Source organism: Coptis chinensis, chromosome 8, assembly GCF_015680905.1.
Source record: "Coptis chinensis isolate HL-2020 chromosome 8, ASM1568090v1, whole genome shotgun sequence".
NCBI classification, from domain to species: Eukaryota; Viridiplantae; Streptophyta; class Magnoliopsida; order Ranunculales; family Ranunculaceae; genus Coptis; species Coptis chinensis.
The window spans coordinates 91,802,721-91,823,537 of record NC_141463.1 but is presented as its reverse complement, the minus strand read 5'-3'; the positions used below and the strand labels follow the sequence as shown (position 1 = coordinate 91,823,537).

The window sequence follows — 20,817 nt, the reverse complement described above, 5'->3', positions numbered from 1 at the left end:
TTTTTTTTTAATTTTTTCTGTTTTTTTTTTCCGGACGGAATGTTTCATTCCGTCTCGCGTGTTTTTTTCGATTTTTTTTTTAACTTCAGACGGAATGTTTCATTCCGTCCGGTGCGTTTTTTCGATTTTTACATTCAGACGGAATCAAACATTTCGTCTGAGATTCAAACTCACCTTTGCATTGGACAGCCTCACCTTGCTTTTCACCAAAATGGTAGGAAACAAGGAAAATTGAGTCTACGTGGAGGTGAAAAACTCTCGCTTACATTGGGAATGCTCTTAACATGACTTTAAAGTCAATTTGCAGTGTTTTTTGTGTACAATTATAGATACCAATCAACCAATGTGTTTTTTGTGTACAATTATAGATACCAATCAACCAATGTGTGGTGTAGACTTAAAGAAGAAGATAGAGGGTACTAGGGAGTAGGACTTTTTTGTTTTTGCTGGAAACTAAGTTTTATTTATTTATTTATAAATCTATATTTACAAACACCTCTAGCATCATCGGAGTGATTTTTTACTCCCAGCGATATTTACTTCAAAAGCTCCAAAGCTAATCAAAAAGCAACACATGTATATAATATTTTGAAACTACCAATAACTGCTATTTTCTTAGATTTACCAATTTGCTCTTGTCAAAATTTAAAGAGAAAATCTTAAAATATTTGCGAAAAAAAACAGGAAATGATCTTTCAAATGTGTTCATCTTCTATATTGACTCATGAATAGAGTGATTCCCCATAAATCTCTTTTTTATTGGGGCTCAAATGATAATTATTGAATTTTTTGATTAAATAAAAGAACTAAAGAAAGAATTGTTGACGAATGGGTAAAATCGGAAGTGCAATTCTAAAGAAATATGTTGCTAGTTGGATCTTTAATATAGTTGACAGGTGTTGTTTTTTTATTGGACTTGGAGCCCTTGGAGGAAATATTGCTAGGAGCAAAAAATCATTCCATCATAACCTAACACGCATGTCTTGTTGCTATAGAGTAGTGCTGCACGAACCTACTATTGCGACTCACTATTTAGATAACGTTGGTTTGCATTACAATACACACGGACACGTATCTCTATGTAAATAAATGATTATGATTTTTGACACATCAGTAGGTCCAAATAGTAAGTCAAATAAATGGGTCGGTCTAGCATTTAAGTGGGTCGGTCTAGCATTACTGGTTGGCCAATAATCAAAATTTGATCCAGATGTGGCCGCAATGGACAAACAGAAAACATTTTCGCCAACTTTAGTAACTTTAGTGATGTGGTTATTATCAAGTAACTCGAACGTTTTTGTATCAAAATGAAATGCAACCCTTGGAACTTTGGAAGCCCAAGTGGTATGGACGTTATTTCATAACGAATATCGAACAAATCTTCAAACTCTCCACGAGGTGGTAATTATAACCCTTGGGTGCCTCTAATAAATTTATCGCGCAACATATTGTACACTTGGGGTTGTCGTCCCGGAATCAACAATAACTCCACCATCTCCACTTTTGTCTAATGCAAATGCCGAGGGGGAAATCGGTAGCATCTGTCCACCGACACTTATTCCAATTAAACCCACAAAATAAAAAGTGTCTATTCTACTATAACGCCCCGATTTTCCAGACAATTGAATATTCAGATAAAAGAGCTCGATCCAAATATTCAACCGTCTAATAAACCAAGACGTTCAACCGTCTAATAAACCAAGACGTGAGCAGGTTTGACTCACATGAGTCCAAACTATAACTAAAATATAAAACCCCCCCTTTGAACATCGCGTTCAAAGAAATTTAAACGAGTTTTCCTCGTATTTTTAACATTTCATAAATTTACAACTGGCCCTAGCATGAAAATCAAATAATACACTTCCATTTATCATATTAAAACCTCAACTGTAAACCCAACTACTAAAGATATTGATTCGTGGCACCGACTACTTAACCATCTCGACAAATGCCAGTTAAATCAAGTAGCTGCAGCGCCCCAAAACAAATCCCATACCCCAGATCGGTCTTTCACAAGTGAATGCTAATCCATGTCATAGTTTCTAACTAATGGATGCCTCCTAATATGGATTCATTATTTAAGGCAATAAAGAAATACTAAATTATTACAAAACAACTTAAATGACTAAATTTAGGAATAAGAACAACTAAAAGAACCGTCTTAGCCGATCAGAGTACGCTTCACGTTCAATTTTTCCTTAGTGAACACATACGCCCTTTTCCTGTTTTCTAGGAGCCTGTTTGTCCCTGTGAAGATACTCCAACGCTCAACGTTGGATACATAGTCAATATATAATAATCCACTTGAAGTAAAATTGAAAACAAAAGACAAGGTTACTCATACCTTTAGCTGCTTAATACCACTTACCGTTTCCTTATTAAATCCTCGTAAGTGCATCGATTCACATACTCTCAAGAAAAACGTTAGCATTCAATATAATTCCATATATCCATGCATAACACGTCCAATATAATTTAACCAGAATTTATCAATAATAAAAGAGATTAAACACTCGACTTCTTTGTACAAGGGGTAGGGGTTTTCCTATGGAAGCGGCTGAGCCGGGTGGCTGCCTACGTACCCATTTAGGGATCAAGCCAATCGTAGTTCTCCTATTGGGGTAAGGATCTATGGGAATGGATTAAGCCATTCCGATGAGGACGGCGGCATAGGCTCTTCGCTCCTGTTCTAATCATGTTTCTCTGTTAACAACTATTCACGGTTCCACCGTAACTAATCACTACTTGAACCCGCTATAACTATTTACGGCTCCACCGCAACTATTCAGCCTATGCAAATTATCGCACTAATACTATTTGATTTACTAATAATAACAAATATTCTCATTCTAACGTCCAATTTTGTAAGAGACTAAGAATCATATTACCAAGATATCATTAATAATATAAGCAACTTAACCCTCTATTCATCAATCTAGTGAAAACACTATCACAGACTTACCTAAAGTACTTTAAGTAAGTCGTTAGCTACGTACTAGAATCCTAGTTCACTATCAAGTAATGATATCGGAATTTATCTTATGTTAAAATGCTACTAATACAGCTATAATACGTTGACTGTTAGCGTAAAGCGTGAGACTTTCATATACTATCAGAAACATGATTCTATATCAACCTAACAAGCTAATAAAACTAACCAGCGCATATAGTGTATCCTCATCAGTACCCGATAACCATATCACTCTATAAAGTACTTAGAGTGACCTACTTCAATGTAAAGACAATTAAAATAATAACTAGACCCTACTTCTATCTTGTACCCAAAGTTCTTACAAGTCGTTGTTCCTTCACCTCATGTGTTTAGCAAGCCAAGCAACAACTAAGCAAGACCGAATTAATCTATGGTTGATTAGTCCACCAGGTTATATAAACCCAATCAATGTCGCTTAACCAACATCAATATCCAGAGCAACCACTTACATATTAATCAAGATTTTTACTGGCCTTGAGCGCAAGAAACTATACTTATTATCAAGTACTCATTATTAATATCTGCTTCGACCATAACCAATCCGACCAATATGGACAAGTTAACAATTCAGATCAATGGGCTTTTTGAACCAGTTAAACATCGACTTAGTTCTTTGATGGTTTATAATGCTTTCCTCGTTCAAAGCAATTAAAGTTAGAAAAAGAGTAGGAAATTAAACAACCCCAAACAATGTAACTGAACAAGTGTCTTTTCACCCTCACTCTAAAGGCTCCTTTGATTTCTTGAGAAAAAAAAAATCGTTTCATGATTTAACAAAAAAAATGAACTTGCTCGAGCCAAGAATGAGCGGCCCATCATCTGAATTGTGACATTTTATAGACAACTAAAGCTCAACCAGCGGATCAGAATATATATTGTTTTGTTTTCCAAATTAGCATGCGATGTGCCAAAGATGTTTTTGTTAAAGTTTGGTGGTTAATCAGTTTCAATTTAGTCTACTTCCTTGGATTTATGATTTCATCCACGAGCACACGCCAAAACATTCTCACAAGTACGTCATAAACACCTCCCAATCGTAGAATTGTATTTATGGGGGTATGTGTGTGTGTAATGCGTAATGAATTAGAAGAATGCTAATTTATTTCCACTCTCTTACTATTGTTGTGTTTGATCATGGTGGTGTAACACTTCAAATTTCCTCCAATGATATAATTTGTAGATTTAAGTCTACAATATCGTATTTGATTGCTCGAAAATTTTCTCATGAAAAGCAGGACATTTTCGGACGGAAAGTAGTCAAAGTACTCCCCATATAATTTCTTTTGGCAAAATTTGTTATATGAAAAATCAATATTTTCCCCTATCAAAATTTTCTACAAGAAAAAAACGGAATGCTTTTTCAAATCAAATAACTCATCAGTTCAATTGTTCAAAAATCCCAATTGACCACTCCACTAATCTTAATAAATTTTAACAACATATGGCAAGTATGATTGACTTTGATTGACTTTGTTGACTTCAACCTGATTGAACACGGTTTTGGTGATCGAAAAGGTAAATTCAATGGGGGCTCATCGGTGATAAACTTTCGGTTATATAGTGTTGTACCACGGCTTATATAGTGAGGTATGAACATTGATTGTTCATACCCCAAATAAAAGTATGAACAATGAATGTTCATATGAACAACGCATCATTCATAGCTCATATTGGGGTATGAACATTGTTCATTCCCAAATAAGAGAGGGTACAATGGTCATTTGACTTTCTATTCACAAAAAAAAAAATAGATCCACAAAAAAACCACGACCCCATTCTTCTTCCTCCTAACAAAAGTCATCTCTGCACAAAACTTCATAGTTGGGTATTGATTTGTGTATAATTCTTCAATTTGGAGATGGGTTTAATTTACCTTGGAGTTATCCTCAAAAATATGAAGTGGGTTATCCGGTTATCTGTTGAAGTGAATTCTTTGACTTCCATTGAATCATTGATAAAGAAATACCTTATATAGTTATGACACATTTTTTTATGTAAACCATTGGAAGGAATTAAAGATATGGTTGAATTGAGAATCTTGGTGAGTTTTTGTATCTGTTTGATTCTATTGTTGAGCAGGAGGTAATCAATTTTCAAATGAGTTCTTCAAACTTGATTGACTTGGGTTTTAATTATATTTTCCTTTTGATTCTTAAGATTTGATTGTGGGTTAACCGGTTCCATTGAGTTTCCAAGCAGAGTTTTCATGAAAAAACGTGGTGGTGGGTTTCTCTGAAAACTTGGTGGTGGGTGTCCCTATAGTGAGGAGAGAGAAAGAGGATGAGGAAGAAAAAAGAGGCGTCAGTTTTTACCCAATTTTCTAATCTAATTTGTGAAAGAAAAATAAAATGACTATTGTACCCTCTCATATTTGCTTTGTGAAATTAGCGCAAGATCTGGACATTGGATTGGGTATAATCGAATGGACGTGATGAGCTGTTAAGATGGGTTGTCATTTTAAGCTGTCAAGGTAGCCAGCCCCATATAGGGGTATATATATATATAAGTTAAACATCTCCACACTCATCTTGTCCCACGTGTAAAACTATAACAACCATGTATAAAAGAACCGAATCACATTGTGAGGATCAATCAAAGCTAAAAACTAGGGTTGAACAACTATTAATAGCTTAAGTAAGTTAGGGTTTGATGTTTCTAGGGTTTAATCGAATCACATTACTCTCGAAAGTTAAAATTTTACCTAGATTCGATATTCAATCCGACCCGAACCATCAAGAGCCAAAACTATCTAAACGCTTATTTGAAACGATGTTGATGCTTGATGCTGCTGTTGTTGTTTGCGAGATGGAGTGGTGTTGATCGGATAAATTGAGAGAGAGTCAATCTATTTATAGAAATAGTATTTCCTTCAAATTTCAAATTTGGAGAAATTGGATGCAAAATTTAACCAACTCCTGTGTGGTCACAAATACCGCAAATTTTATTATAGGCCCCCAAAGTCGAAAAAAGTGAAAAAAAAAATCATGCAACATTCTCAATCTAGCGTCCAAATTGAAAAGTCAACAAAAAAAAACCCAAGCGACCATTAGGAATGGCGCAGGAAAGTACTAATTGGTAGATTGTCTTTGGTCAAAGTTAAAAAAAAATTGGGGCGATATTTGCAATGGTGCGCGATATTACTATTGCCGCTTCGCATCCGCATCTGCATCCGAAATCCCAAATTTACAAACAAGAATGCGACTAGACAGGTGATGCGACCAAATTTGCTTCTATTAGATTTCCGCAAAATTCTGAGTTTTGGAAGCAAATTTGAAGAATTTGGGAGGTGATACTACCATAGTACAAAATATCTCGATATATCGCAATATTTGGAGATATCTATCCAGATTTCAGAGAAAGATATATAAATATCACGATATGTTCAGAGATATATACGACTGCAAATATCGGTGATATTTTGACGATATCTGTGATATTTGAGGATATTTTGTGATATTTGGAGATAATTGGAGATATTTTGTGTATATAACAATTTTATTTAATATTTACCATTATATTTTAAATAAATATAAATAATGTATCATGATATATCAAGAAATATCCACAATATCCATGATATTTATCGATATTTTGGATATATTTACGATATTTTCATGTGAAACAATGTCAAATATCCCCAAAGAGAAGGATATATCTACGATACATATCTAGAAATTGAATATCGATAAATACCCATATCCTGATATTTTGTACTATGGATACTACTACCTAGAGATACTATTAGGTTACAATTTACATCTGGCGTTATGTCTAGGCACGCTAGGAATTATGCTACGCTGTTTTACGGCCAGCTATAAACGCGGTAAAAATTAAAATTACAAGCCAGCTGTTTAACTGAGATTTTTTAGACGTCTGGCGGTGGAAAACAATATAAGTGAAAATTTATTATGTTAACTGGTATTGGCTCCCTTCGCCGTGAGTATTCTTTTTACGACACAACAAGGGTGTGTTTGTTATGATGGAAACACTATGGAAAGGAAAGGAAAATAAGAGTGGTCGACCTTTTCCATAGTTTTTAAGGCGTTTGTTTACCCATGGAAAGGAAATGGGCTTTTCCATATGGAAACAAAATTATAGAAATGGAAAAGGTTTTGTGTCCTTAGCTAACCCCTAAAAAATTTGTGGAAAGAAAAGGAAAGGAAATAGATAAATAGGGCTTACTACTAAAACACTCATGACCCAACAATACAATTATTCCTTTCCATAGCTTTTACAAACAAACATGATTATTCCTTTCCTCAGTTTTTACTTTCCTTTCCCCAGTTTACCAAACACATACCATTTAAAATTATTTCCTTTCCATTCCATTCCATAGTGGACCACCCATTTTATTTCCTTTCCTTTCCACGAGTTAAAATTTAACAAACACACCCCAATTTTGTGTGTGACTTGTTTCCAATGTGGTTTCACAAACATCCTGTCCCTAAACGTGCAGATGACATGACAAGCTAGCATTACAATGGTCTAAGAAGAGTTTCAAATTTAAAGACTAAACACACTATTACAAGGTTGAGAAAATTGTGCGAGATAGAGGCAAGGCGGGCACGGAGTTTGTGGGGCCCTAGGCGAGCTCTTAGATTGGCTTTTGTAAAACCAAGAGAAACTAGTGAAAAAAACATTTGTAGATACGAGGATATTGAAGGTCATCACCACAAGATTATCATAATTTTGTTATTAGAGCCTTAACATACTTATTATTATTATTTTCCAACAACATTTTTTCCACACAAATATCAAATTGGGCCTAGTATAGTTATTTGGCTATTCAGTGGGGCCAATATTTAAACATCGTCATTCTGTTATCTATGGAACTGCTAAGGACAGATCACATTGTTAATGTTGTCGATAGTTGAGTTTTTGCTTACAGTTTTTAGTGTTCTGTTACTTGAACCTTCATTTTTTATTTTCTGAAATCAGTATGTATTTATTAGGGTCTGTTGATTTTGTTCTCCTTGGACTTTACGTGATTTCCATACTTCAGTTTGTCAATGGAGTATTCACTGCTTCATAGAAGGATACTCTGTGTTCCGAAGCTCTTGTTTATTGTCAGTCTCAAGCAGAAGTGCGGAACAGTAAACATGATATGACTTTTAAGAGTAGGATAGAGTTTCTACAAGTTGCCATCTTACTTCAATTTCACATTGTTGCAGAATCATTGAATACATGTGAACTGAAATTCATGACATATTCTGACTTATTTTGTTTAGTTAGGTCCAAATGATGACTGATTACCAAGTCATCAATATATCAGATATTTTGTCCCCCTAATCAGCTATTCTGTCTTCTCTGATTACAATGAGTCTGAGTGATCTATTAATTCCATACAGTAGTTCTTATCGTGCTCATTCTGATAATTGAACCATACTATTGATGCATCAGTCTGTAATGCTAATAATAATCCTGTAATGACTGGGTGTGGTGCCAGGTAGAAAGAGGCGTTCCTCTTAGTGAAGCTTTACTGATGCATGATAAGTGGTTGGAAGACAAGGGAATTAAGCACACAAATTTTGCTGTTGTTACATGGTCTAACTGGGATTGTCGTGTGATGTTAGAATCAGAGTGTCGTTTTAAGAGGATCCGGAAACCTCCCTACTTCAACAGGTAATTCTAGTGAATTCTTTAATCCCATCTATATTTGAATTATCTAATTTTGGAGAATGCTTTTTCATGACGATCATAAAAGCTTCTGACTTGGTTCTCTTTTGAACTCTGGCTCAGATGGATCAACTTGAGAGTTCCATTCAATGAGGTATTTGGTGGAGTCCGCTGCAATCTCAAAGAGGCAGTTCAGCTGGCTGGGTTAGCATGGGAGGGACGTGCACACTGTGGCCTTGATGATGCCAGGAACACTGCTCGTCTGATTGCCAAATTGTACTGCTGTGGCTTCAGGTTTTCTATACCAAATTAACAGAGATGAACTTCCTTGAAGTGGACTTCTTATTTGGCCTCAGCTTTCACTTAAATGTGACCCCCAACACATTTCACACTTACTGTTCCTATCTCCATAGGGGGATGTTGGTTGAAACAATTCCTCTAAGTTTATCAGACTCTTCTCTAAGCTTAGGAAAATCTCTAAAGCTTCATTGTTGCTTCAGTGAAGATGAAACCTCCCATCAGCACCAACTTGCTTCATTGTTGTCATTTTAAGTCCTTTTTCTTGTATTAAGTTGAAAACCCACTTGTTTTCTCATCTATTTTTGGAGTTTTGGACCTCAAGTTCAGTGGTATGTACAGAATGATATTTCTTCTTTACAGTCTGGCCAACAAACACTCTATGTTCATGTTAATTATAGGCATTACTCTGTGACTCTTTAGTAGATAAAACTTTGTATCCAAGTTTAGATTCTCAATTTCTCATGTTGTAGCTGTAGCTGTAGCTGTTTTACACTATCAAAAAAAAAAAAAAATAGCCTGTAGGTGTGGGGTGCCACTAACATGTTAAGTTGGCATTTCTGTGAGCCAAAAAAATGTTTTGTTTAAATATCAAAACAAATAAGTACATAGAGGTAAAAGAAGAAACAAAAAAACAAAACGATTGTGGAGTAAAAGAAGAGGCAAGATTAATGGAGAGATTGGCTCATAAGCCAACAAATTTGAAGACTGAAACCAAATTATTTTCACACAGTCAATGAATGGATTACAGTTGTAAAGTAGGGAAGAAAAAGAAGAACAAAAAAAAACAAAAAAACAGCGATTGTGGGGTAAAAGAAGAGGCGCTATGCTCCTATATATTACTCCACCACATACTTTTTAGTTTATACAATTCGCAAAAATGATTTCAAACCAGGCATTTACATTACTGAACTTTTACATCATCTTCCTACTCTTTAACCAGTTGATGTCACAAACAAAACCTTCTATGGCTACCTCTGGAAATGAGACTGATCTTCACTCTCTAATCGCTATTAGAGATGGAATTCAAGGCGGCTTAAGCTCCTGGAACCAATCTTTCCATTTCTGTCAGTGGCAAGGCATTACATGCGGCAAGCGTCATCAAAGAGTCATAAGTTTGAATCTTTCCAGCCAGAGTTTGGCTGGATCGTTATCGCCTCATATTGGAAACCTAAGTTTCCTAAGGGTCATCAATCTACTGCAGAATAAACTCTACGGTGAGATCCCACAAGAAATTGGTCGGTTGTTTCGTCTTCAAAAACTCAATCTGCTCAGAAACAATTTCGAAGGAGAAATTCCAGTCAATCTAACCCAATGTACTGAACTCAGGGTCCTTAATTTAGGTTGGAACAAATATACAGGGAATATTCCGGCAGAGCTTGGCTCATTGTCAAAGCTTGAATTCTTGAGTATTGAAAGAAACAAACTGACAGGAGTGCTACCCTCTTCTTTAGGTAATCTTTCATCGCTTCAAGTCTTCTCCACAGTTGATAATAAATTGGTTGGAAGTATTCCAGCCAGCTTTGGTAGACTGTCAAGCTTACAAAAATTCGGTGTTGGAGGTAATTTACTATCTGGTGAGCCAATTTTCAACATCTCATCCTTGAATATCTTAGCAATTGCCGAAAACCAATTTAGTGGTAGTCTTCCATTAGACATGGGCATCATTCTTCCTAATCTCGTCGGTTTCTATGGTGCTGGAAATCAACTTTCTGGACTACTCCCAGTTTCATTAGCCAATGCTTCTAAACTTCAATTATTTGATATTTCAGAAAACAATTTTAAAGGACCAGTTCCTAAGGATTTTCAATTCCCTCAAACTATTGAACAGCTAAATCTTGGAAGCAATCAGCTAGGAACAGGAGAAGCTCATGATTTGAGTTTTATCACTTATTTGACCAACTCCAGTAATCTAAAGTCATTGGGCTTGGCCCTAAACAATTTCGGAGGTGTTTTCCCGAACTCTATTACCAATCTCTCCAACCGAATGGAAAAGTTGACTCTAGAAGGCAATCAAATATCTGGAATTATCCCAGAAGGAATTGGGAACTTGGTCAGTTTGTTTGTATTAGGTCTCGACTATAATAACTTTTACGGTCGTATTCCATATTCTATTGGAAAACTCCGTAGTTTACAGGGGTTATATCTGTCCGAGAACAAATTATCTGGACCGATCCCATCTTCTCTAGCAAACAATACTAAATTGAGTGAATTGTGGTTAGGAAGCAATAGACTGGAAGGAAACATTCCTTCAGGTCTTGGTGCTCTTAGCCAATTGCAAAAACTGGATCTGGGACAAAACAGCCTAAATGGTACCCTACCAAAAGAGATCTTTAATATTCCCACTCTGCTTCATCTTAACTTCTCTATGAACTCCTTAATTGGTTCCCTACCTTTAGAAGTAGGAAAACTAAAAAATCTTGTTGAAATGTATGTGTCTGGAAATAAGTTGTCTAGTTTAATACCTAATACTTTTGGTGAGTGTTTGAGTCTAGAATATTTAAACTTGGACGGAAATTTGTTTGAAGGGATAGTTCCTCAATCTTTGAGTTCTTTAAAGAGTGTCCAAGAGTTAGATCTATCAAGGAACAACTTGTCGGGTGGAATTCCAAAATATTTAGAGGACTTTCCGTATCTTCAGCTATTGAATCTATCCTTCAATAAACTCAAAGGTGAGGTACCAGTGAACGGAATCTTTAGAATTGCAAGCAATTTTTCAAGGTGGTTGGGAATTTCGATCTGTGGGGGTATCTGTGACCGCAATTGCCGCCATGCCGGATAAAGAAATCTGGAAAGCAAGATGAAAAGAGGCAAGGAATGTCCAATCCTTCCAGGATAGCAATTTTGATCAGTGTGGCAGTGTTCATTCTTTTGGCATCAAGTTTTCTAATATTTTACGTGAGAAGAAAAAGTAAACTTAAAACGGCTTCTTCACAATCATTCGGTGATCAACATCTCAAGGTCTCTTATGGAGATCTTTCTCACGCAACTGGTGGATTTTCTCCAGCTAATTTTGTTGGGTCAGGTGGTTTTGGCAGTCAACCAATATGAAACCGTTGTTGCTGTTAAGGTGTTCAAACTTAAATTGAGAGGAGCTTTAAAGAGTTTTGTGACAGAGTGTGAATCATTGCGCAATATCCGCCATCGAAATCTTGTTAAGATTCTAACTTCTTGCTCTACTGTGGATTATGAAGGAATTGAATTCAAAGCACTAGTCTTTGAGTTCCTGCCAAATGGAAGTTTAGAGAAGTGGCTGCATCAAGAGATCAATGAACAAAATGAAGAATCGAATTTGAACCTACTTCAAAGACTAAATGTCGCGATTGATGTTGCTTCTGCTCTTTGCTATCTTCATCACGAGTGCCACGTTTTGGTTATTCATCGTGATCTAAAGCCAAGCAATGTGCTTCTTGATAATGATATGGTAGCTCATGTTGGTGATTTTGGCTTAGCAAAGCTTCTTTCGGGATCAATAGAGAACTTGCATGATAATCAAAGTACCTCAACAGGGGTAAAGGGATCTATTGGCTATGCCGCTCCAGGTTGGAATTTAAAGATTGATGTATACTGATTTCAGTCCTTTTTACAATTTATAAATGCATGAATTTAATATTAGGTATACCGCATCATTAGTTATAATCTTTAAAGGCCCAGATTTTAGTGAAACTCAAATCTTTTGCCTCTTTTTATTCCCCGTGTTAAGTTCGACACCATTAAGCCGGTACATGAGCTTAAGAAGGGCTTTGGATAGTTGGATGTTTTCAACTCCGGAGCTTATATCATACTTATTAATTTAGATATCTTAAAAGAGGAAAAAGGAAAGTTAGTGCGAATAAAAAGCTGTTAGAGATAATAAAACGATTAATTAATTTGATATAATTTCTTTTCAGTCTATGTTAGTGGAGTTAAAATTCAAAAGATCGAGGAGTAAAGAACTGTGGTTGAGGAGTAAAGAACTGTGGTTGTGGTAATTAAGCTAGTTTGTTTACTTCTATCAATATCTTAATTGACGATTGTGAGGAGCTAGCTTTTCAATCTCTCAATCTGTAGTGTGTGTATATATATATATATATTATTTTTTATTTTTGTTACATTTAAATGGTTTTATGGAAACTAGTGATTGATGTATATATTGCAGAATATGGTATGGGAGCTGGTGCATCTACACAAGGAGATGTATACAGTTATGGAATTCTTGTGTTGGAAATGTCCACAGGAAGGAGACCAACCGATGAGATGTTTAAAGACGGTTTAAGCCTCCATAACTATGTTAGCAACAGTTTGCAAGATCAACTTATAAAGATCGTAGATCCAATACTTCTATCTGAAGGAGATGATGCTTTAGGAGATGCTAATAACTTAGGAATCGGCAATCGAGAAAAACAAAACTGCTAGAGTGCATGACTGCAATAGTCAAAATTGGGGTTGCATGTTCGTTGAATCACCGTCGAGAGGATGGATGGATATTAGAGATGTCGATGAATCTTAATTATGCGCTATCAGAGACACATTTCTTGGTACGCCTCCAACGAGGTTTTAATTGAAAGGTAAAATCACATCTTTTACAAATAAATGAATATGAAAGAGATAGAGAGAGCTCATTGTTTTGCACTGTAATTTTCCTTCCTTTATGTTAATCTGAGATGTATAGAAACATTTATATATAACTAGAGCAAAAAATAAATTGAAGGTAATTCTTCATACATGTGTTTGCTACCAACTAGTACAGGTCTACATAATTCACAAAATAGCGGCCACCTGCTCTAATACGTCGACAGCGACATGTCAAGATTGTGGTAATCAAGCTAAGAAAGATTGTAGTCATAGAAGGTGTAGAACTTGTTGTAAGAGCCGTGGTTATGATTGTGCTACTCATATTAAGAGTACTTGGGTGCCTGCAGCGCATCGTCGTGAACGCCATCAGCTTTCTGCCTCTGCTGCTGTTGATGCTTCTTCTGGGTCTACATCTGGTGTTAAGAAACCTAGACTTATTAATTCTCAAACCACAACTTCACATACTTCTACATCAAATACTACTCCCCCTAGAAGCTTTGATACTAGTTCTAGTCACCAAGGTATATATGTGTTTCATTTCCTTTAGGTCAGAATTCTAGTGTTTATATGATTTGAATTATTTTTGTGTTTGGAATCTGAGTTTGTAATTTTATGAGTGTTTTGGAATGTGGATGCTAGTTTTAAAGAGGCATTACCAGGGCAAGTTCGCGTTCCTGCTGTTTTGAAGTGTGTTAGAGTAACTGCTATTGGTGATGGTGAAGATGAGTATGCTTACCAAGCAGTTGTAAAGATTGGTGGGATGTGTTTAAGGGATTTCTATATGATCAAGGAATGGAGGGGCGAGAGGGCTTTCCAAATATCTCGGAATTGCATCTGGGAGGTACTAGTGGAAATGGTGGAAGGAATGGGGGTTCCTCGTCGACTCCTATTATCGATCCAGCAGTTTTTGCTGCCTCACAAGGTGCATTGCTTGGAGGTACAACATTTGGTAACACGATAAATTGATTGTACTCGCAAATCATTGGCGGATAATTTATGCATTTTGAGAGGTATATTGTTTACCTACTTTTTCTTCTGCAAATGTTAATTATGCATATTATTTTGTTGTAATGTTCTTGCAAAACATGTATTTTTCTAATTTATGCTTTTCTGTTTCTGGGGTTATTTGTTTATATATCCAAAGAAACAAGCAACAATGTCTTGCCTCTTGCGCTGTTTTTTAATCTAATAAAATGTTTGATCTCTCTAATTAATATAACAACTATTTTGTGAAGTGATAGCTAGTCTGTAATTGCTACTTTTTCTTTTTCACTGACCATATCATGTACCTGATTTTTATTTAAGACACGCTTGTTAAAGTTAAAAGATATCTACATCTTCAAACTACAACTCTTTATTCATCATTCAAGGGATATGGTATCCCCATTGATTTCTTTTGCTTGAGAAACTGTTCTTGATTTGATGGGCTTGAAATAAATGACGGTTCCTTTAGCCACTTGTTGCTCTTTTTCACGTGTGCTGCTGTGTTTGTAATTGATTGAGGCCTTAACTCGAGGTCCCCTATAGATGCCTACCTATTCTTCCCTACATTTATGCTACGAAGATTCTCTCAATGTGTTTAGTTTGCTTACTTCGTATGAACTTTTGGTTTTATGTTGGAATCCTATCAAATTTTCAGTACACTAAGGATTAGTAGTTGTAATGTCACTGTCATCATTTACAAAGAAACAATGGCTTTTCATGGATGTCTTTATCATCTACCCTTCTTTACCACTATGATTTTTTGTAGTATAGATAAATTGTGGCTCTATGCGCATGTAATCACGATGTGATTCCATTAAATGATCTTTGAAGAACTTGTAATAACTTGGTTTGAGTTTCAACCTCCACACATACTTTAATCTCACTTGTTTAGTGTAAGCCATTCAGTGCAGTGTGCTTTCCATATTCCTTTATAAATTCTGGTATGAATAGTGCACTGAATCTATTTATACACACACCATGTACACTTTATCCCATTAGCATTGTGCCATAATTTGATATTTATTTGTTTTTTAACATGGCTTTCTTGATAAGTCAATGTTTAGCGGCGCGTGTAGAGTAAAACCCTATATTTAATCTTGCTGATGTATACATTGGTTGCTTGGTTGGATTTGGTCTTCCATAAAATCATACTTCACTGCTTTAATAACTTTCTGTTGGATTTTTATAAAAAATGATATGATTCTTTATTCATTGAGATTCTGCAGATTGTGTGCCTTGTCTTTTTTAAGAAATTCTCTTTTCCTTGCTGACTATTGTAGATAATTACAATGATAATGGCGACAATAAGCTAAAGTTTATTCGACTTTTTCATGCTTCCAACTTTTTAACTAAGAAGGAAATCATTTGAACTTTTTAATTGGGTAATACTCCTGCGGTCCTGCCCCTTAATGTTATTCCATATTTTAGTTGGTACTTGGTAATGCAGACTGTTTACTACCTCTTAAAATCAACATTATTCTATCAAGATTCCTAGAGAAGGGGGGTGTCTGTAGATAGGTTTTCGCCGTGTAAGTGCATGTAGCAGTGTAAATAACTCTCTTCTCACTGAAAATATAATAATTTATCATAGCTCTCTCGTGGCACAAATATATTATACCAAGTACATCTTCAACTTATTGTTGTTTGGAAACTTTTTTGCTGTCATTCGTCTGTAGGTATTTAACCTGCTCTTTTAACCACCCATTTCACAAATGTGGAGTATATATACATGTGTGGACACTGTTATATATTCAACCATAGCGTAATGATAGTTGACAATTGCGAAGTATTTATCACATATGATCTTCCACTTTTTCCAAATAGAACTCTTCAATAACTCACAATATTTCTCCTCCCAAAAGCTATATATTTCACTTGACTTATTCGATATTAGCTCCCGTATGTAGCTTTAGGATAGATGAAGATGCTTGCTTGGAAGAGAGGAAGGGGTAATGGAAAAAGGAAAGGAAATGTCAGTGATTTGGTTTTAAGTTTAGACAGTTTTAGTTTCTATATGTAGATAACTAGCTATATAGTCTATCTGAAAACAGTTAAAATTCTTGTAGCTCGAAAATGGTTTATCCAGGATATTTGCTTTTTTAAATTTCCATGCAGTAAAAATAACAGATGATCCATAACTGCTGTAGTCTTTATGGTTCTAAGAGTGTTGCACATGATGTCAAGAAACTGTGAATAGCAGTGCAGAAGACAAAAATTTCAGGGCTCGTATTGTGTTTCAATAGATATGGCGGAGATACTTTAATGAATGAGATGTAAATCTGGGGAAGCTAATTTTGGTAGGGGTTTGTTCTAACGGTGCGATTGCCATTCAAGACAGAAGCGTTTCTCACTAACATCACTTGCTTAGCAGAGAGTGGGTATGAACTTTGAGTGATATCCAGTAAATTATAAAGTGTATTGTTTTGTTAGAGTGATATTAGTCAAGGTCTCAAGGACCAATATAATACTCCTTAGTCTGGTTTCCTGTGGTCAGAATTCTGAAGGTTGTACATTTTTTTTTTTTTTCCTCAAACATTTTCATATTATTTAAACTAAACGGGGCGTGGAAATACCCATACAGTCGAAAAAGAGATCTTTACAGATGATATCCGGAGGTCTATCATGCCCACTCATGTGACGAGCTAAAGAAATGCCATATTGTGCCGGTGTGTCCTAGTTGCATTTCCTTCTCTGTATATATGGATGATGGATATGTTTTGAACAAAGAGAAAAAGTTGACGAATATCCTCAATGATCCCAGCTGCCTCCCATGGACTATCCCTGTCTTCCCCCTTAATGCAATTGATCAAAGCCTGGGAGTCACTTTGGATATTTATGTGGGTAATGCCATATGAGATTGCTAGATATAGACCTAGTCTCATGGCCAAAGCTTCTGCCAGGAAAGATGTTCCGAAAGGGACATAATCCACTGAAGCAGCAATAAAACCCCCGTCATACTTCCTTAATACACATCCCATACCTGCAGGGCCTGGATTTCCGTGACACGCACCATCAGTGTTTAGAGTTACGTATGGGGCTGAGTGAGGCTTCCAGCAGAGATGAAGAAGTTGTTTTGGTCTCTTGGGTGTAAGGAGTAGTGACTGGGCATCCTTTGTGCTTCTCCAGAAAACAAGACTAGCTTTGATTGTGCCTTGAGGAGTGACCTTCTTTTGTTCAAAAATCATTTCATTTCTGCTTTTCCAGATGTTCCAACAGATGATTGCAAAGAGTTCCATGGCAAAGGGTATTTCTCTATGCTGATTTCGCAATAGATGTTGAGTCTGTGATATCCATTCTTTGCGATGTGTGTCATTGAAGGGTGCGTTAACAATTTGGGGATGGGTTGAGTCTCCATATTGTGCGAGTGAAAGGGCATTCTTTGAGCGGTGTTGGGAGGTATCCGGGTAGCTTTTACATAAGACATGAGTCACGGGTTAAAGTTTAAACCTATATTGAATAGGTTAGAGGAGGAGTTTAAAGCATCAAGTGCAAGTTTCCACATGAATACCTTTACTCATGGGGGGCACGAAGTTTCGGATGATTCTCCAATCAAAGAGAGCTGGGTTTTGGTTGTCGGTTATAGCTTGATACCCCCGATTTCACCGTGTATTTTCCATTAATTGTTCGTGTCCAAATTCTTACGTCCGGTTTCGCAAAGATGTGAAAGTGGAATGGAGATAATTTGTTTCGCAATATCTTCCGGCCCGGTGATGGTAGATGGCGTTGGAGCGCCACTTCCTGGTGTAGCTATCAATGAGGTCCGAGACGAAAATCGGTTTGACAGTAGGATTGGAGTATATTGGAGCCGTGATGCCTTCTTTACTTGGGATCCATCTTTCTGTGAACAGGTTGATATCTGAACCATTTCCTATTTCCCACCCCAATCCTTTAGTGAGGACTGTTCGGGCTTTTAGGATGTCTCTCCAGACTCTAGAGTCACGTGGTTTGGGACTCACAGTCAAGAAATCCTGATTTCGCAAGTATTTTGTCTTGACAATATCGATCCATAAAGACTGCCACTTGCAATGACTTCCCAACCTTTCTTGGCGAGGAGAGCTAGATTTGTATCTTTGAAGATTTTCGACTCGGGCCTCCATATAACTTTGGCTTTTCAATCGTTTCCCAGTTAACCGAGTGAACTCTCCTAGTGTTTGCTTCATGTCCCCAGAAAAATGCACGCCGCTGTACATCAATGGGATGAGTAACTACTTCTGGTAGTTTAAAAACCCCCATCTGATGAATTGGGATTGCGGAGCAAACCGCGTTAATAAGTGTCAGTCTACCCGCTTGAGAGAGGGTAGATGCCTTCCATAACCTGAGTCTCTTTTGTAGTCTCGTAAGCGGGTGAAGGACTTGCTTGTTACTCTTTGAGGCAAGTTGGGCTCCCGGATAGTTTGAAGTTGGCTTACGTCTTTTGATGTCAAAAATTATCGAGAGTTTTGCTTAAAATCTCGTCGCATGAGTACTGAAGAGCAGATCGGATTTTTCAAGGTTGATTTGATGACCTGATGCTTGACAGAATAGCTTCAAAGCCTCGACCATTTCATTAACTTCTTTGAGCTCATTATTACCAAAGAGCACAAGATCATCTGCGTATAGCAGGTGGTGAATCGAGGAGACACCCCGGCCAATAGAGATTCCTTTAATGAGTTTGGCCTGTTGGAGTTTTAGGAGATGGGTGGACAGGACCTCCATGCCTAGAATAAAGAGGTATGGTGAGAGCGGATCTCCTTGTCGGATGCCTCTCTTTGGATTAAAGTATCCGCATGGTCTGCCATTGACGATAATAGAATAGGAGACAGATTGCACACAAAACATCACCATGTTACACCAGTGGTCATTGAAACCAAATGAAGAAAGAGCTTTCCTCAGGAAATTCCAGCCAACACGATCATACGCTTTAGATAGGTCAATTTTTGCTCCCCATTTTTGTTTGGCTTTTTTGTTTCTGGTGTTGAGGTGGTGAAAAAGTTCGTTGGCTATAAGAATGTTGTCATGGATACATCGATCTGGGATGAAGGCGCTTTGGAAAGGGCCTATTATTTTATTCAGTAGTGGTCGTAAACGATTCACTATGACTTTTGACAGGATTTTATAGGCCACATTACAAAGGCTGATTGGACGAAAATGTGTAGGTTGTTCAGGATTTTTTGTTTTTGGAATTAGGACGATGTTTGTGTGATTCAGAGGTTTTGTGAAATGGGCAGTGAGGTAGAATTGCTGGATGAAGTTTGTGATGTCCCTACCGATGATATCCCAATAGGTATGAAAGAACTTTCCTGTAAATCCATCCGCCCGCTGGATTTGTTCGCTCCAATCTGATAGGCCGCTCTTCTAATTTCGGCCTCCTCTGGGGTTCTGTTCATGTCAATGTTGTCTAGAGCAGTGATCCTTGGTGCACAAGAGTTGAAAATCTGGCTTGTCGCATCATCATCCGACCTCTCGAAGTTTTTCTGGAAATGGTCCACAAAAACCTTTGAGATGGCTTCTGGATCCGTTTGCCGTATGCCGTCCTTGTCTTTGACTGTAGTGATACCTTTGGCTTGTCTGTTGATGATGACAGACATATGGAAAAATTTTGTATTATCATCCCCTTCTTGGTGCCAGCTTGTGTTTGCTCTTTGTGCCCAATGCCTTTCTTCCCTTAATACCAAATTTGCAAGGAGCTTTGACAATGCTTTTCTCTCGTGATCAATTGCTCGGTTCACCGTGAGGGTGGGAGTTGGTGGATGTCGCGATGATCGCTTCTATTTCATGGATTTTCTTTTTAGGAGTTTCCAAACACGGTGTTTTTCCACCGAATGAAGTTTTCTTCGGCAAAGTCTTAGTCTCTGAGAGAGTTGAAAGGAGCTTGAGCCTTTAAAGGTTTGGATCCAGCTCTTGTGCACCGGGGATTTGTTATCCTGGTGTAAAAGCCATGCATTTTCAAATCGAAAACGATGGAATTTAGGAGAAAAAGGCCTAAGGTTGCTGGTGAAAATCAAGACTTTATGGTCTGACTTTTGAGAGAAAACATAGCTCAATTGTGAGTTTGGAAATAAAGATCGCCATTCGACATTACAAAATAAATGATCAATGGTTTGAGCCACTCTAGCTAGTCCATCTCTCTTATTTGTCCAACTAAAACATTTTCGGCAAGGTGCATAGTGCATTAGATTACATCTATCGAGCATATCCGTGAGAGGCATCACTTTTGCTGGTGTAACAGGTCTTCCTCCCATCTTATCGTCCTGACATAGAACTTGGTTAAAATCTCCGAACATTGCCCAAGGTTGATGAGCTTTTATGTTTTTTCTTTTTGGCCAACTGCGCTAAAAACTAATCCTTGTAATATTTTGCTAGGGGCAGTTTTATTTTCAGTTTTCTTTCATCTC

General features: G+C 36.9%; 1 protein-coding gene and 2 pseudogenes across 3 annotated transcripts in view; all 3 read left to right on the top strand.

Moving 5' to 3' along the window:
• LOC147484366 (uncharacterized) overlaps positions 1-9,367 on the top strand; it is a 71,748-nt pseudogene extending 62,381 nt beyond the window's left edge. Inside the window, exons 2-3 of the transcript XR_015204416.1 lie at positions 8,439-8,614; positions 8,732-9,367. The product of XR_015204416.1 is annotated as an uncharacterized LOC147484366 (transcript). The remainder of the gene's footprint in view (positions 1-8,438; positions 8,615-8,731) is intronic.
• A 2,316-nt stretch (positions 9,368-11,683) lies between these two features.
• LOC147484365 (putative LRR receptor-like serine/threonine-protein kinase At3g47570) lies at positions 11,684-13,331 on the top strand. 2 transcript variants are annotated; one of them, XM_086577156.1, is made up of 2 exons: positions 11,684-12,447; positions 13,044-13,331. In XM_086577156.1, exons 1-2 carry the CDS (start codon positions 11,874-11,876, stop codon positions 13,298-13,300), a joined length of 831 nt encoding a protein of 276 aa, XP_086433282.1. In that variant the 5' UTR covers positions 11,684-11,873; the 3' UTR covers positions 13,301-13,331. The 2 variants fall into 2 exon arrangements, with proteins under 2 accessions (XP_086433282.1, XP_086433283.1); XM_086577157.1 differs by having other exon boundaries at positions 11,684-12,467; positions 13,044-13,294.
• Positions 13,306-14,681, top strand: LOC147484364 (protein LATERAL ROOT PRIMORDIUM 1-like; annotated as a pseudogene).
• The last annotated feature ends 6,136 nt before the right edge of the window (positions 14,682-20,817 follow it).